The 16,421-nt window shown below is 39.1% G+C and overlaps 1 protein-coding gene across 1 annotated transcript in view; it reads left to right on the top strand.

The window, feature by feature from the left end:
• The window catches only part of CSE1L (chromosome segregation 1 like), a 42,359-nt gene that overhangs the window by 13,252 nt on the left and 12,686 nt on the right, over nucleotides 1-16,421 (top strand). Inside the window, exons 4-14 of the mRNA XM_036244742.1 lie at nucleotides 800-901; nucleotides 984-1,129; nucleotides 1,604-1,694; nucleotides 3,911-4,018; nucleotides 5,397-5,489; nucleotides 7,074-7,241; nucleotides 7,354-7,483; nucleotides 8,866-8,931; nucleotides 10,334-10,536; nucleotides 11,192-11,276; nucleotides 12,729-12,790. Coding sequence (XP_036100635.1) covers nucleotides 800-901; nucleotides 984-1,129; nucleotides 1,604-1,694; nucleotides 3,911-4,018; nucleotides 5,397-5,489; nucleotides 7,074-7,241; nucleotides 7,354-7,483; nucleotides 8,866-8,931; nucleotides 10,334-10,536; nucleotides 11,192-11,276; nucleotides 12,729-12,790 — 1,254 coding nt within the window. The remainder of the gene's footprint in view (nucleotides 1-799; nucleotides 902-983; nucleotides 1,130-1,603; nucleotides 1,695-3,910; nucleotides 4,019-5,396; nucleotides 5,490-7,073; nucleotides 7,242-7,353; nucleotides 7,484-8,865; nucleotides 8,932-10,333; nucleotides 10,537-11,191; nucleotides 11,277-12,728; nucleotides 12,791-16,421) is intronic.

Here is a 16,421-nt window from a genome sequence, read left to right as displayed (position 1 = left end):
TAATGTTTTTTCTTTATTGATTTTAGGGAGAGAGAGAAACATTGATGAGAGAGAACATCGATTGGCCGCCTCCTGCATGCCCCTAACTGGGGATTGGGTCCACAATCTGGGCATGTGCCCTGACTGGGAATCGAACTGGTGACCTCTTGGTGCATGGGTGGACGCTCGACCACTAAGCCACACTGGCCGGGTAAAATTGAAGCTTTTGAAGATGAATATGGGCTAAGTAGCATATATAGATTTTAACCACATGTTCTGATTAGTTTACATATAAAACCAAGAATCTTAATTGGCATCAGGGAGTCAGAAGCTCTTTACTTTGTATGTAAAATATTTGGATTTGTGATGGAATGTACATTCTTCTGTTCAAAGTGTTCAGGCTTTTATGAGATTATGAAAGGAATTCTGTGACCCATTCAAGGGAAGTCTCTACCTTTCCCTTTGTTTTTTCTTAGAAAACTAGGAAATAAGAAATGTGTCTGCCCTGGCCAGTTTGGCTCAGCGTTTAGAGCATTGGCCTGGGGTCCAGAGAGGCCTGGGTTCAGTTCCGGCTAAGGGCATGTACCTGGTTGCAGTTTGTCCCCGGCCCCTGGTTGGTTCATGCGGGTGGCGACCACTCGATGTGTCCCTTTCACATCGATGTTTCTCACTCTCTCTCCCCCTCCCACTCTATCTGAACAAAAAATGAAAAAATGTCCTTGGGTAAGGATTAAAAAAAAATGTGTCTATTTTATCCACAAACCCATCTAGTCATGGACATGGATTTTATGTTACTTGCTGATGGATGCTTTGCTTTTAGGTTGAAGATGAACCAAATAAAATTTGTGAAGCCGACCGAGTAGCCATTAAAGCCAACATAGTTCACTTGATGCTTAGCAGCCCAGAGCAAATTCAGAAGCAGGTAATGTAAGGTCCTGCTTTTTTTTTAGGTAGGCTTGTTTGTAGAGCTTTCCTCTAATTAATCTTTTTTCTCGTCCCTTCAGTTAAGTGATGCCATTAGTATTATTGGTAGAGAAGATTTCCCTCAGAAATGGCCTGACCTGTTGACAGAAATGGTGAATCGCTTTCAGAGTGGCGATTTTCATGTTATTAATGGAGTCCTTCGTACAGCACATTCTTTATTTAAAAGGTATTGGTGTATACACTCATACTTTTAAAATACTTTTTCCAAATGTTTTTGCCTGTGTAAACAGTTATATTTCTTTAACATGACATTGTTATTCTTTTGAATATGATAATCCTAGAATAAGAGTATAAGCATCTCAATTCATTACTGTTACTTCTTTTTTTTTTTTTTGGTACATGCCCCTAGTGGGAACCGAACCCGGGATTTTCTGGTCTGCAGGCCGAGGCTCCAACCGTTGAGCCAAAGCAGCCAGGGCACTGTTACTTCTTAAGTAGGATGTTTATTTCATATTGCCCTCTCACTTATGAAATACCTAATCTCCTTAAACTGTGCTTGATTACTTTAAAAAGAAAACCAAGAATTTACTTTGAATTTCAGAAAGCTGCCTAGCCATAGTTTTTTCTCTAATCTACCCTTGAAGAACTGAAGTCAGAAAACAAAAATTTGTAAGTTACCTTTTTTGCCTTAATTTTCTAGATACCGCCATGAATTTAAGTCAAACGAGTTATGGACTGAAATTAAACTTGTTCTGGATGCCTTTGCTTTGCCTTTGACTAATCTATTTAAGGTATGGAATAATGTTAGCGATATTTTAAAGTTACTTAATATTTAAAATTAATTAAATTTTTAGGAAAATTTTGTATAAGATAATGCTTTTGAAAGCTTATTTTCTAGGTAATATTTAGAGCAGTGTTTCTTTTGAAAATTTTCAAACCTACACAGAAATAGAGCAGATGGTATATTATGAACTTTCATGTATCTATTACAAAAGGTAAACAGTTACAGTTTGGTTTTAAAAAATTTTATTCTCTCCCCCTCGTTTTGTAGGAATATTTAAAAGCAAATCCCAAGTATCAGTTATTTCACTCTAGTGTTTGAGTGTGTGTCTCTAAAGGAATAGATCCACATTTTTATTTGGCTGTTTATGTTGTTTAATTAATTAATAATTTGTTCATCATCTTGTACTGAGTCGGCTACTTTCCTAAACATGTTCTTCGACTTTGTGAGAATCCTATAAGATTGAAAGATGTATTGCTAACCACTTTTTCCAGATAAGCAGAGAGGGTTCAGTATCCGACAGGCCTCAAACCTACTTTCGCTGGCTCTAGAAAAGTGGTCATTTTTTAGTTTTGAAAGGGAAAGTTATGTGATATTTACAACTTTAAAGTGTAGAGTGTACACAAGATTCTTTATGGTTAGGATGTGTTACTGATGGTACATTTTTTTTTTTTATCCTCACCCGAGGATATTTTTCCATTTTTTGTACAGATAGAGTGGGAGGGAGAGAGAGGAAGGGAGAGAGAGAGAGAGAGAAACATCGATGTGAAGGGACACATAGAGTGGCTGCCACCCGCACGACCAACCAGGGCTGGGGACAAACTGCAACCGAAGTACATGCCCTTAGCGGGAACCGAACCCGGGTCTCTCTGGACCACAGGCCGACGCTCTAACCTCTGAGCCAAACTGGCCAGGGCTACATTTTTATTTTGAAAAACAACATTGGCCCTGCTGGGTGTGGTTCAGTGGATTGAGTGTTGTCCTGGTTTAATTCTGGGTCATGGCACATGCCCAGATTGCGAGCTTGAATCCCAGTAGGGGGCGTGCAGAAGGCAGCCAATCAATGTTTCTCTCCCTCTGTCCTCTCTCCCTCTTCCTCTTTCTTAAAAAAAAAATTAATAAAATATTTTTAAAAATTGGATAAAATGTGATCAATTTTTCACATCTATTGAATTGGCAAAGATTTTTATTTATTTTTTAATGATGTTAAAAATCTTAGTGAGAGTCCAGCTGGTGTGGCTCAGTGGTTGAGTGTCGACCCATGCACCAAGAGGTCGCCAGTTCACTTCCCAGTCAGGACACATGCCCAGATTGTGGGCCCAATCTCCAGTGGGGGGCATGAAGGAGGCGGCCAGTCAGTGTTCTTTTTCATCGATGTTTCTATCTCTCTCTCCCTTTCCCTTCCTCTCTCTCTCTCAAATCAATAAAGGAAAGGAAAAAAACAGAGTGCAATGACATGAACATTCTGGTGTACTGTTCATTTGATTATAAATGGTACTAGCGTTTTGGAGTTTGACATTTCATTGAGAACACCTTAATGTTAATTTTTTTCTAACTCCAGGATATAGGAAGTAACATTTGTTGATTGTCTTTTATATGCCAGCTGTGCACAAAGCACCAGGACCTTTTATGTAGTTTTTCTCATTTAATTTGCATATTCTCTCTGTGAGGCAGGCATTATTCTCATATTGCAGATGAGGACATTGGGTCTCAGTAAAATAACTTAATTTGTTCAAAGTAATGCTTATTGTGACTAACAGAGTTTAGGTTATATTTAAGTCTGTCTGGCTTCCAAAATTTGTGCTCCTAGCATACTCTTTTACTTTGGTAATACACTTCTAGCATCTGAACTTATGAAAATTAGATGTGTGCACAAATTTTCTAGATAGGACTATTTATTACTACAGTTAGAATAATAAACGATTGGAAACCCTAGATGCCAAGTGGCAGAATTATTTGATGAGAACATGTAAAGACAGTTTTGTGTAATATATTTATATATGCACAGAGAAGTGTGGAAGAATCTAGTCCAAAATACTAAAATTGGACATTTTAATAGTGCCAGCTAGGCAAATTCAAAATACGTACTTTAAAATATTTTTCAAAATCTCTACTAATTAAAAGCCAAGTTTTGGAGAAGAGGTATAGGTAGTCTCAGCCTAGTGCAAGCCTATTTTACGAAGGTTTATAATACACTAAAACTGTGTTCCTAAATTCCTTTCTAAGGCCACCATTGAACTGTGTAGTACCCATGCAAATGATGCCTCTGCCCTAAGGATTCTTTTTTCTTCCCTGATCCTGATCTCAAAACTGTTCTATAGTTTAAACTTTCAGGTAAGTTTTGTTTTATTGCTTGCTTTTGATTCTTATTCTTTGCTATCAAATATACATCTTTTCATTTGATAAACACCTCTTTGCCAGCATTGATTTTTCTGAAAGAAAGTTTTTTTCTGACTCTTCCCTTTTTTTTTGTCTATACAAATAGTGTTCAACTTGATCGTAGTTCCTAGAGATGCAGTGGATGTTTCATGGGGAAAAATAGCATTTTCATGTAGGACCAATAAGTTAGGGAAACCCTACATCCTCAGTCACTGTTTTAAAATCATCTTCTACTCTTTTATTGAAGACACTAAGAGATCACATTGTTAGGCCTTCCTCTTGTTCATTTAAGTGGCTCTTGGCACCGGGGAAGCCATGTTTTGATTAGAGATATGTGGCTAGCTTAAACATAAAAGCTTTTATTGGAAACAAGGCTGAAGAACCAGGCTTCAGAAGGTATAAGAAGCAGTGTTATTTCAGAAGAAACTCAACCACAATTTTATAGCAGAAAATACCTGATCACCCTATTGCTATTAAGATAGTAGCCTCCAATCATTCTTTCTGTTTATGACTGATTGCTTTAAGATTCGGGCCTTCAGGAACCAGAAGGGGATCTTAATGGTACAGATTACTAGACTGAGAGATGCAAGAGGAAGGATCTGGCCTTTTCATTTCTCCTAGCCAGACCTGAACTTAATCCTTACAGCATGACTCACAGTGGTAGGGAGAGCATTCCACAAAAGGGTTAGTTAGAATAGGAGATGAATAGCTCAAAATGTCTTATCCACATTAGTTTGAGAAACTCTTAATTAATGGATGCCACTGTTTTTGCTTATACCTTTTTTTGAATTCTGCTTCCTAGAAGTCAGGTAGAATGAGGCGCTTAATAACTTATTAGGCATAGTCAGGGATACCACAGGCATAATCTTACCATTGGGGAGCTTATCAACCTCATTAAGAAGGCAGTACTATGCCACAGGAAACCATGAATTGTGTAAGACAATAAGTCTGAATTGGTGGTCCTCTTATACTAAATGCAGTATTTCAGAAAGGAAAAGGTATATATTGGTCTTCTTTCATATAGTCTTAACTAGACCTTGAGGGAATAAGTAGATCTAAATTGGGTCAGGAAATTGAGATGGTGTCATTTGTAGTTGAAAGGGTATAAACAGAGGCAGAAGTCAGAATGGTTTATTCAGCTGCTAGACCTAGTTGGAACAGAAAATTCTTGTTAAAATAGATCATGGTTGGCTCAGGCAAAGAAGTGTGGACTTGAATCTGCAGGCATGGGGAAAACATTTGGGGTGTGTGAGGTTGGAGGAGGGGAGGTAGAACTTAGGTAAATAGCATATTTATTTTACTTAAAAGTCTCAAGTTGGCATTTGTCCTTTAGGATCTCCCTGAATTTTTTGAAGATAATATGGAAACTTGGATGAACAATTTTCATACTCTCTTAACATTAGATAATAAGCTTCTACAAACTGATGTAAGTATTGTTTAAAATGTTTCCCAAGTAGCCTTTTGTTAAAATTAAGAATTATTTGAGCCAGGCCAGTGTGGCTCACTGGTTGAGTGCCACCCATGCACCAAGAGGTTGCTGGTTTGATTTCTGCTCAGGGCACATGCCCAGGTTGTGGGCCCGGTCCCTGGTGGGGGGCATGCAGGAGGCGGCCAGTTGATGTTCTCTCTCATTGATCTTTCTCTCTTTCTCTCTTTCTCTCTTCTCCCTTCCTCTCTCTGAAATCAATAAAGAAAAAAATAATAATTATTTGAAAGATAATGTTATATATCAGTTATATCTCTTTCTCTTTTTAAAATTCAAAACATTTGACTATCCTCTGAAAACCTTGGAGGATCGTTAGACTTCAGAAAATGAAATAAAGTCATTTGAGAACATTTAGCATTCTAGTTCCTTAATAGGTATTTACTCGTGCATTATTAATAGCTTGAATTCCAAGAATGCAAATAATGTTTGATTGTGTGAGATGTTTGATGTTTGGTTATTTGTAGTGTACAGAATCAATTACTCTTATTGTGGGCCTGACTTAGGTCATGGTGTATAGATTAGACTATTTTAGTACATTGAAAATAAGGCCTTGGAGTATTCAGAGTGTGAACATTTATGAAATAGGAAATTATTTGTCATTGAAGATACTAAGAAAACTTAAAACTTAGACCTCTGTAGTTGTAGTTTCTTTTTAAAAAGTCATCCACGGCCTAAGAAATAGGGGACATGATGAAAGTTTGTGAAGTTTCTGATCTGGGTTTTGTAATATGTGCTTTTTAGCATATAGCACTTATAGCACTTATTCTGTTATTCATTTGCTTTTTTTTTTTTTTATCCTCACCTGAGGACATTATGATGTTTTTTTTTTAATCCTCATCCGAGGACATTTTTCCATTTTTTGTAGACAGAGTGGGAGGGAGAGAGAGGAAGAGAGAGAGAGGGAAACATCGATGTGAAAGGGACACATCGAGTGGCTGCCACCCGCACGACCAACCAGGGCCGGGGACAAACTGCAACCGAGGTACATGCCCTTAGTGGGAACCGAACCCGGGTCTCTCCGGACCGCAGGTGGACGCTCTAACCGCTGAGCCAAACCGGCCAGGGCGTGAAAACATTATTTGTTATTTTGTTCAGATAGAGTGGCAGGAAGAGCCAAACCGGCCAGGGCTAGCTACATCTTAATATATTCAAAATGAGAACCTTTTGGAAGACAGCAAGACACAATACAGCTAACTGTGTTACAAAGGAAAATGAGATATGATCTTTATGATTCAGGTTTCTGTAAGAATATGTTATTTTCCATTTAATATGTAAATATTTTATAGTTTAGCAACCAGAAGAAAAGGCTTTAATTTGAAAACTTTTGAGAGCTGTTCTCAGTGATTAATAAAGAGAAGTATTTCATCTTTTATTTATTTGAAAGCCTAGGTGAATGAATTGACAGTGGTGTAGATGTAATATAGAACACTTGGCTTTGGATTTAAATTTTGCATTGCAGCTACTCTCTGTATTTATGGTAGCATTAACCTGTATGTTTGAGTTTTCTGTTTTCTCTTATGTGAGGATGAAGAAGAAGCAGGCTTATTGGAGCTTCTAAAATCCCAGATTTGTGATAATGCTGCCCTCTATGCACAAAAGTATGATGAAGAATTTCAACGGTACCTGCCTCGTTTTGTCACAGCCATCTGGAATTTACTAGTTACAACAGGTCAAGAGGTCAAATATGACTTGGTAAGATGATGGTGGAGACAAATAATTAAGACATGCCCCTTCCAACCTCCCCAAGAAATAAGTGGTTCAGTTTTGCTTTTAAAAATATGCTCATTTTTGTGTTTTATTCCAGTTAGTAAGTAATGCAATTCAATTTCTGGCTTCAGTTTGTGAGAGACCTCATTATAAGAATCTGTTTGAGGACCAGAACACGCTGACAAGTATCTGTGAAAAGGTTATTGTGCCTAACATGGAATTTAGAGGTAATTATAGCAAAGTGTAAAGCTTTTTCAGGAGATTGCAAACTTGGTTTTTTAAAGAGTATGTTAGTATAAATTTAGTAAGTCTTCTTCCCGTTGATTTTTGTTACATATTCTAATTTTTTTATTGCTAAATAAAACTTTTTGTAGATCATTTATTGCCTATTTCCTAAAACAAGACAGAAAGTGTGGTTGATATAAAAGGCATTTGTAAAATGGATGCTGCTGTGATGAGCTTTGTTGTGTACTGTGGAGGTTTTTTCATAGAAATATTGAATAAGACTTTAATAATCCTGGTATATTGAGTAGAAAGTAAACTGTCTAGGATCTCAACTTATGGAAATGATTTGGTTTTGTTTGATTTAGTATTTCACCAAGGCAAATAGCTGTTTTCCAACAGTTGACTTGAGATTAGAAGTGATTGATAACTTTTAAATAGAGCGAAAGCCGCCCTGGCCAGTTTGGCTCAGCGGTTAGAGCGTCAGCCTGCGGTCCGGAGAGACCTGGGTTCGGTTCCCGCTAAGGGCACGTACTTTGGTTGCAGTTTGTCCCCGGCCCTGGTTGGTCGTGCGGGTGGCAGCCACTCGATGTGTCCCTTCACGTCGATGTTTCTCTCTCTCTCTCCCTCCCTCCCACTCTATCTGTACAAAAAAATGGAAAAAATATCCTCGGGTGAGGATTAAAAAAAATAAATAAATAGAGCGAAAGCCCACTTAGGTTGTGCTTAAGGTTAAGATAGTCCTAAGAGACTGTGTTTGTATGCAGAAATGTCTTCTTCTTCCAGTTGGGAAGAGCAGGTAGTAAATGTGGAAGGAACTGTGTTCCATATCACAGCAATCATCAGATCAGTGGTTATCAAATTATCTGGAGCAAAATGAGGAAATAAAGACAATTATATAATGTGAGGTTTTATTCCCTTTTGTGTTTTCATGAAACTATATTTACTTAAAGAACAGATCTTTATTCTGATATTGCCCTACATTTTTGGTGTTAAAATGATTTTTGTGAAATAATGGTGTTTGTAGTTGTTAGTTTGTTTTTTATTTTATGTTCTTATTTAGCAAAATTAAAAAATGGGCACCCTAGATTGGTTCCCAACACTCACTTTTGAAAGTTGATGTTAAAGTTCAATTATGGTGTCACCTGTCACATAAAAACAACAAGTGAGCCTGTATCACAGCTGTGTGAAATAGCTATTACCTAACCATTCAGTGTACTATTTGCTACTCTGAATAATGATTAATAATATATGAAGTAGTCATGTGTTGGGAAATAACACTTTGGTATATGTCAGTTCTACATACTTTTCTGCATACTCAGCACAGAAGTACAGTGATTGTCATGTCTTTTTGAGGGGTTATCTGAAATGTCGTCTCTCTCTATAGCTGCTGATGAAGAAGCATTTGAAGATAATTCTGAAGAGTACATAAGAAGAGATTTGGAAGGATCTGGTATGTATTTTGATATTTTCTGTTTTTGTTTTGTTTTTTTTAGTCCTCACCTGAGGATATTTTTCCATTGAACTTTAGATACAGTGGAAGGTGGGGGGCGGGGGAAGAGAGAAACATCAGTGTGCGAGAGACACATTATTCGTTGCCTCCCACACGACCCAACTGGGGCTGGGGATCAAACCTGCAACCCAGGTATGTGCCCTTGATTGGGAATTGAACCTGAGACCCTTTGGTCCATGGGCCAACACTCTAAGCACTGAGCTAAACCAGCCAGGGCTGTATTTTTTTTTTTTTTTTTTTATCCTCACCCGAGGACATTTTTTTGATATTTTGTTCAGATAGAGTGGGAGGGAGAGAGAGAGAGAGAGAGAAACATCGATGTGAAAGGGACACATCAAGTGGTCGCTACCCACACGACCCAACCGGGCTGGGGCTGGGGAAAAACTGCAACCGAGGTACGTGCCCTTAGCGGGAACCGAACCCGGGTCTCTCCAGACCGCAGGCTGACACTCCAACCGCTGAGCCAAACTGGCCAGGGCTGTATTTTTGGTTTTTAACAGTTAGTCTTAGCAAGCCAGTTTTATTTTTTATTTATTTATTTTTTTAATCCTCACCCAAGGATATTTTTCCATTTTATCTTCAGGTAGAGTAGGAGGGAGGGAGGGGGAGAGAGAGAGAAACATTGATATGAGAGACACACATCGACTGGCTGCCTTTCGCACGACCCCAATCAGGACCAGGGACAATCCGCAACCGAGTTACGTGCCTTTGACTGGAATCGAAGCCACGACTCATTGGTCCAGGGGCCGATGCTGTAACCACTGAGCCAAACCAGCCAGGGCTAATTTTTTAAAAAATATTTTTTCTTAATTGATTTTAGAGAGAGAGATAGAAACATCTATGAGAGAGAACATCAATTGGTCACCTCCTGCATGCCCCCCCGGTGGGGATCGGGCCCACAACCTGGGCATGTGTCCTGACCAGGAATTGAATTGGCAACCTCTTGGTGGCTGGATGGACGCTCAACTAGTGAGCCACACTGGCCGGGCGAGAAAGCCACTTTTAAAGTTGGTCTTTTTTTCTAGTAAATATGAGAAAGGGGGGCAGGGAGTTCAGATTAGGGCTTTCATTGGAGAACGGTTTCTTTTACTTCACCTTAAAAAGCAGCAAGCTATATCAATTGAATTATTTATCTTTTTTTATGTACTTATTAGTAGTGTTTATCATACTACTATGACCTTTTTAGTTTCATTCTCATTTTATGTTTTTTTGTATGTGTGAAAAAATGTTCTTTTCATTGTTTATATTGCTGATAGCTCTCTGATAGTAGCTTTCTTATAAACTTGATCAGTTGTTTGGCGGATGTTTCTTTCTCATGATATAATTCCCTTTGATTTTATAGATATTGACACTAGACGGAGGGCTGCTTGTGATCTAGTACGAGGATTATGCAAATTTTTTGAGGGACCTGTGACAGGAATCTTCTCTGGTTATGTTAATTCCATGCTGCAGGAATATGCAAAAAATCCATCTGTCAACTGGAAACACAAAGATGCAGCCATTTACCTGGTGACATCTTTGGCATCGAAAGCCCAAACACAGAAGGTGAATCTTTTCAGTACAGTTTTATTTCTCAAAAAGATGTGTTGGTAACCACAGATGTAGAAAAGAAGTAATGTATTTCTGATGACGCAGTCTTCTCTGCTAGATAACCTAATGGTTCTTTAAAAACATTTTTTTCTTTATTGATTTATTTTTTAGAGAGAGAGAGGAAAAGAGAGGGAGGGAGAGAGAAACATTGATGAGAGAGAACATGGATTGCCGCCTCCTGCACGCCCGCCACTGGGGATTTGGCCCACAACCTGGGCATGTGCCCTGACTGGGAATCGAACTGCTCGATGCTCAGCCACCGAGCCACACCAGCTGGGTGGTAACCTGTTAGTACTGATTAGAATTCATGTTGTCTCCAAAGAGGACTTTATGTTCATGTGTTAAGCACTTAAATTTCTTATGGCCAAAAAGTTGACAGATGCCACACTTGTTCCCTTAGCTAAGACTCGGTGTTTTTTAATTTAGGGAAGTTTGTCTATTGTCTATGAAAATAGTCTTTTTATTTATTTTTTTATTTTTAAGCGGTTTGTGTTTTGAAGTGTCCACCTCCATTTTTAACCTGTTTTTCTAAAGTTGCCTAGATTTCCAATGTGGTAGATATATACAGGTATTTAATGTTCTTTTACCCTGCTACAAATTTGTTTTCCAGCATGGGATCACACAAGCAAATGAACTTGTAAACCTGACTGAGTTCTTTGTGAATCACATTCTCCCGGATTTAAAGTCAGCTAATGGTGAGTTTTGTGAAAAATTACTTGTATGACTTAAAACTCCATACCTCTAAATTTTTATTTGCAATTTTTAAAAATTGAGAAACAGAGGGAAACATTAATTTGTGCACTTATTTATGTATTCATTGCTTGTTTCTTATGTGCACTGACTAAAGATCAAACCCACAACCATGGCATGTTGGGATGAAGTTCTGACTAACTGAGATACCTGACCAGGGCTGCAGTGTTATTTTATATTTTAAAATAATTAACATTAGCCCTGGCCAGTTTGGCCCAGCAGTTGGAGCGTTGGTCTGTGGACCAGAGAGTCCCGGGTTCGGTTCCCGCTAGGGGCACGTACCAAAAAATAAATAAATATATCATCTTGCTTTAAAAAATAAATACATAAAATAATTAACATTATGGTAAAAGTTGTAATAGGGGCTCTACATCACTGTATAGTACTCAAAACATCGGCTCCTATGCCTGTTGCAGGTATTTCTTCTACTGAATAAAATCTCAAATGGTTCCTCCAATTTTGTCCAGGTAAAACGAACCTTTTATCAAGAAAATGTTGGCTTATATAGAAGGAAAATAGGAACAAGTAAGATTAAATTGTAACTCAGCTTTGTGTTCTACTGGTATATAGTCTAGTAATCATACTTCGATTTTCTTTTCCTTCTCATTTGAAAAATAAAGTCTTAAAAATTAAAGGAAGTTTAAAGTACTTGAAAATAATAAGTATTAAGAGTAATTTCTTTTTTAAATCCTCACACAAGGATATTTTTACATTTATCTTCAGACGAGGGTGGGGGGGGAACGACAGTGATGTGGTGTGAGAGAGGCACTTCGACTGGTTGCTACCTGCACGACCCCAACCAGGGCTGGGGACAAACTGCAACCGAGGTATGTGCCCTTGTCTGGAATCGAACCCAGGATTCTTTGGTCCACAGGCTATGCTCTAACTGCTGAGCGAAACTGGCCAGGACTTAAGGGTAATTTTTTATGTTGAAGCTATATTGATCAAGGTACATAGGTACTTCCATGTTAATGTCCTCCAGCTTTAAGAATTTTTAGCAGCTGACAGATATTCTATCCCTTTCACTAATTTATTTTCCCACCACTATAGCAATTTAAAGCAAATCTCAGCTAGAGAGACATGCTCTTGATTCATAATAGCTTCAGTTCTGGGAAGAATATGGTATGATCACTAGTCATGGTTCGAATCATTTTTATTGAGTTACATAAGTAATGCATGTTTATTTGTAATGAAACTTAAAGGTGGGGGGGATTAAATTATTTATAATCTTACCAGAATTAATAGCTACATAGTAGATTATTATAGAATTAACTAAACTTCATTAACTTGGCATTTTGGTTACCAAAACCATGTTTTAAAAATCGGACAATGTTGACACCAATTTGGGAGTAATAGTCCTTAGTACTTAAGTAACTATGATTTATTTTTTTTAATAGTGAATGAATTTCCTGTCCTTAAAGCTGATGGTATCAAATACATTATGATTTTTAGGAATCAAGTAAGTAGCTTTTCATTTATATATTATATGCCACTTAATCCTTTGAGGGGGCAATGATTTGTCATAATTATACTTTGTTTTATTTCATCAAGTCATACACCATGTCTGGTTGTCTACTTTTTTTTTTTTTATCCTCACCCGAGGATATTTTTCCATTTTTTGTACAGATAGAGTGGGAGGGAGAGAGGAAGGAAGAGAGAGAGAGAGAAACATCGACGTGAAAGGGACACATCGTGTGGCTGCCACCCGCACGACCAACCAGGGCCGGGGACAAACTGCAACCGAAGTACGTGCCCTTAGCGGAAACCGAACCCGGGTCTCTCCAGACCGCAGGCCGACGCTCTAACTGCTGAGCCAAACTGGCCAGGGCTGGTTGTCTACTTTTAGGGGCGGTAAGAGGATCGATTCAGGTTTAGAGAAATACACTTCACTTAATATAAAATTCATCATTTTAAAATGTGCACTTAAATGGTTTTTTGTTTTATTTTTTTATATTTTTATCCTCACCCGAGGACAATGTTTGCATTTATCTTCAGATAGAGCAGGAGGGAGAAAGGGAGGAAGAGAGAGAGAAACATCGACATGAGAGAGAGAGACATTGCGTGGCTGCCACCCGCACGACCCCAACCAGTGCTGGGGACAAACTGCAACCGAGGTATGTGCACTCAGCGGAAACCGAACCCGGGTCTCTCGGGACCACAGGCCAACTCTCTAACCTCTGAGCCATACTGGCCAGGGCTAAATTTTTAAAAATTTAAATGAAAAAAAAAAAATCTTTTCACTGATTTATTTTCTTTAGAGATAGAAACATAGATTGGCTGCCTCCTGCACGCCCTGTACTGGGGATTGATCCCGCAACCCAGCCATGTGCCCTGACCCAGAATCGACCCAGGACCTCTCAGTCCATGGAACGACACTTGATCCACTGAGCCACACCCGTTGGGATCCTCATATTCTGAAATAGCTATAATATTCCATTGGGTGGTTCACGCATGGTTTACTCAACCAGTCCTCCCATCAATAAATATTCTGGGTGTTTTCTATCTTTCCCTATTTTAAATAATACCAGTTATTTTTAGTAATACTTTTAATAGCCTTGTGTATATGTCACTTAGTGATTTTTGCCGTTGTAAGTTTGTGATAGGTTCCTAGAAGTAGGATTGTCAGATTAGAGGGTAAATGCACATGTAATGTCAGATCTTGCCAGATTTGCCTTCATAGGGGTTGGTTGTATCATGTTATATTTCTTTAAGAATTGAACGAGCCCTGGCCGGTTTGGTTCAGTGGTTAGAGTGTGTCGGCCTGTGGTCCAGAGAGACCCGGGTTCGGTTCCTGCTAAGGGCACGTACCTCGGTTGCAGTTTGTCCCCGGCCCTGGTTGGTCATATGGGTGTGTCCATGTTCTCCCCCCCCCCCCCCCCCCATCTGAACAAAAAATGTCCTCAGGTGAAGATTAAAAAAAAAAATGTCCTCAGGTGAGGATAAAAAAAAAAGAATTAAATGAGCCCTTGCCATTGTGGCTCAGTTGGTTGAGCATTGTCCCACAAATTGAGATCGTTGGTTCCATTCCTGGTCAGGACACATGCACTGGCTTCAGGCTCAATCTCTAGTAGTGGGTGTGCGGAGGCAGCCAATTGATGTTTCTCTCCCTCACCCTCTCTCTAAAATCAATGGGAAAAAATTGAATGAAAGTGCCAATTTTCCCAATAGAGTATGTTGGAATTTTGCCAATGTCATAGGTGTGAAATGGTATCTTACTGCAGTTTTAATGTGCATTTCTCATTTTGAGTTTGATGGCATAACCTTTCCATTTAATGGGCCATTTTAATTTGTAATTTACTAATACTTAGCCCATATTTCTGATTGTTCTTAATTTTTAGAAAACATAGTTTTCTTATTTTTTAAAAATGTTTTTATTGATTTTTTAGAGAGAGAGAGAGGAAAGGAAAGAGAGATAGAAACATCCATGGGAGTGAGAGAGAGAGAAACATCGATGTGAGAAAGTCACATCTATCAGCTGCTTTCTGCACGCCCCCTACTGGGGATCGAGCCTACAACCTGGGCATGTGCCCTGACCGGGAATTGAACTGGGACCTCTCAGTCCATGGGATGACGCTCAATCCACTTAGCCACACTGGCCAGGTTTTTTGTTTTTTTTTTGTTTTGTTTTTTTTATAATAGCAAAAGAAATTATTTCTTCAGTCACTTTAATTTTAGTGAGACAAAAAAAAAAAAGGAAAGTTATTCATCCAGCACCTCTGCCAATTACACATTTACTAATGCAGCTATCTTGCAAATTATTTTACATACACAGCAAGAATAGAAAATGCAGTGTGGGTGGGGCAAAGGTTAGGTTTATAGTCATTCTTATGGAAAATAATAAAATAATAATACAAGAATAAACTGTTTTGTGTGCTCACAACTGTAAACCTACTTTTGCCCTACCCTTTATAGTGATACAGAACTACAATAAATCTTTTTTTTTCCTTTTATTGATTTTAGAGAGAGGAAGTGAAAGGGAGAGAGAGAGAAACAGTGATGAGAGAGAACATCAACTGGCCGCCTCCTGCAAACCCCCTACTGGGCATCGGGCCCACAACCTGGGCATGTGTCCTGGCTGGGAATCAAACTGGTGACCTCTTGGTGCATGGGTCAGCACTCAACCACTGAGCCGCACTGGCCAGACAAAACCAGCACAAATTTTTTTTTTTCACTTAGGCTTTTTAATATTTCATACAGCGATTATGGTGCATTCCCCATAACCCTCCCAAACCCCACTAGGAGGGCCCTCACCCATGCCCTCTCACCCCATTTGAGGGTCCCAGGGTTTAGAGTGGAGGAGCGGGAGGTAACCACCCATCTGGGACTGACCCCAGAGACTGTCCCTGCCCTGCTTCACCCTCCCCAGGGGTTAGGGGTTAACACCTGGGCACAACCCCTCATGCGCCCGTCCCTGCCTGTGCATATATACACACTATGGCTGCTTGCTGAGTTGGTCAGTTCCTGGCAGGGCCCCTACTCAACAGCACCGAGTGGGATGGGGGCAAGAGGGCTAGGCTAGGGAGACCCTGAGACAGAAGGAGGACCCAGCTATAGAACTGCAGGAGGGAAAGACTGGGGCCCCCACCGTGTCCATCTCCCAGGGAGTCTCCAGTGGTCCTCAGGTACCCTCCAGCTGGGGTTGGCAGGCGGGGTGCTGGGGGGTAGGAAGGTGAGCCAGCACAAATCTTAACTCCGTGACATCATTACTTAAATGTATAAATACATCCCCTTTCTATTTTCTCTCTCCCAGAGATACTAGAATGAATTCAGTGTGTTTAATACTCATTATTATAAGTATTTATGGTTTTAGTATTTATTTGTTTCCACAGAGATTCTGTGATTCCCTATTGGTTTAAAATTTTTAGTTATACATAACTGATATAATACTATAGGTATTGGTGCACACATCCAGTTTTTGTGTGCTTAACATTATTTTAGAGAGTTACTCATTTAGTAGAGTTATGGTTCATTTTTAATAGCTCTGTAGCAGTCCATCATAAGAATATGCCATAGTTTATTTCCTGTGGATGAGTCTTTAATGTCTAGATTTATAATTTTTTGTGTGTCTTTAGCAAGTATTTACCATGGTT

This window comes from Molossus molossus, unplaced genomic scaffold (assembly GCF_014108415.1).
Source record: "Molossus molossus isolate mMolMol1 unplaced genomic scaffold, mMolMol1.p scaffold_m16_p_6, whole genome shotgun sequence".
NCBI lineage: Eukaryota > Metazoa > Chordata > Mammalia > Chiroptera > Molossidae > Molossus > Molossus molossus.
The sequence above is the reverse complement of the archived record's forward strand: the minus strand, read 5'-3'. Positions and strand labels throughout refer to the sequence as shown.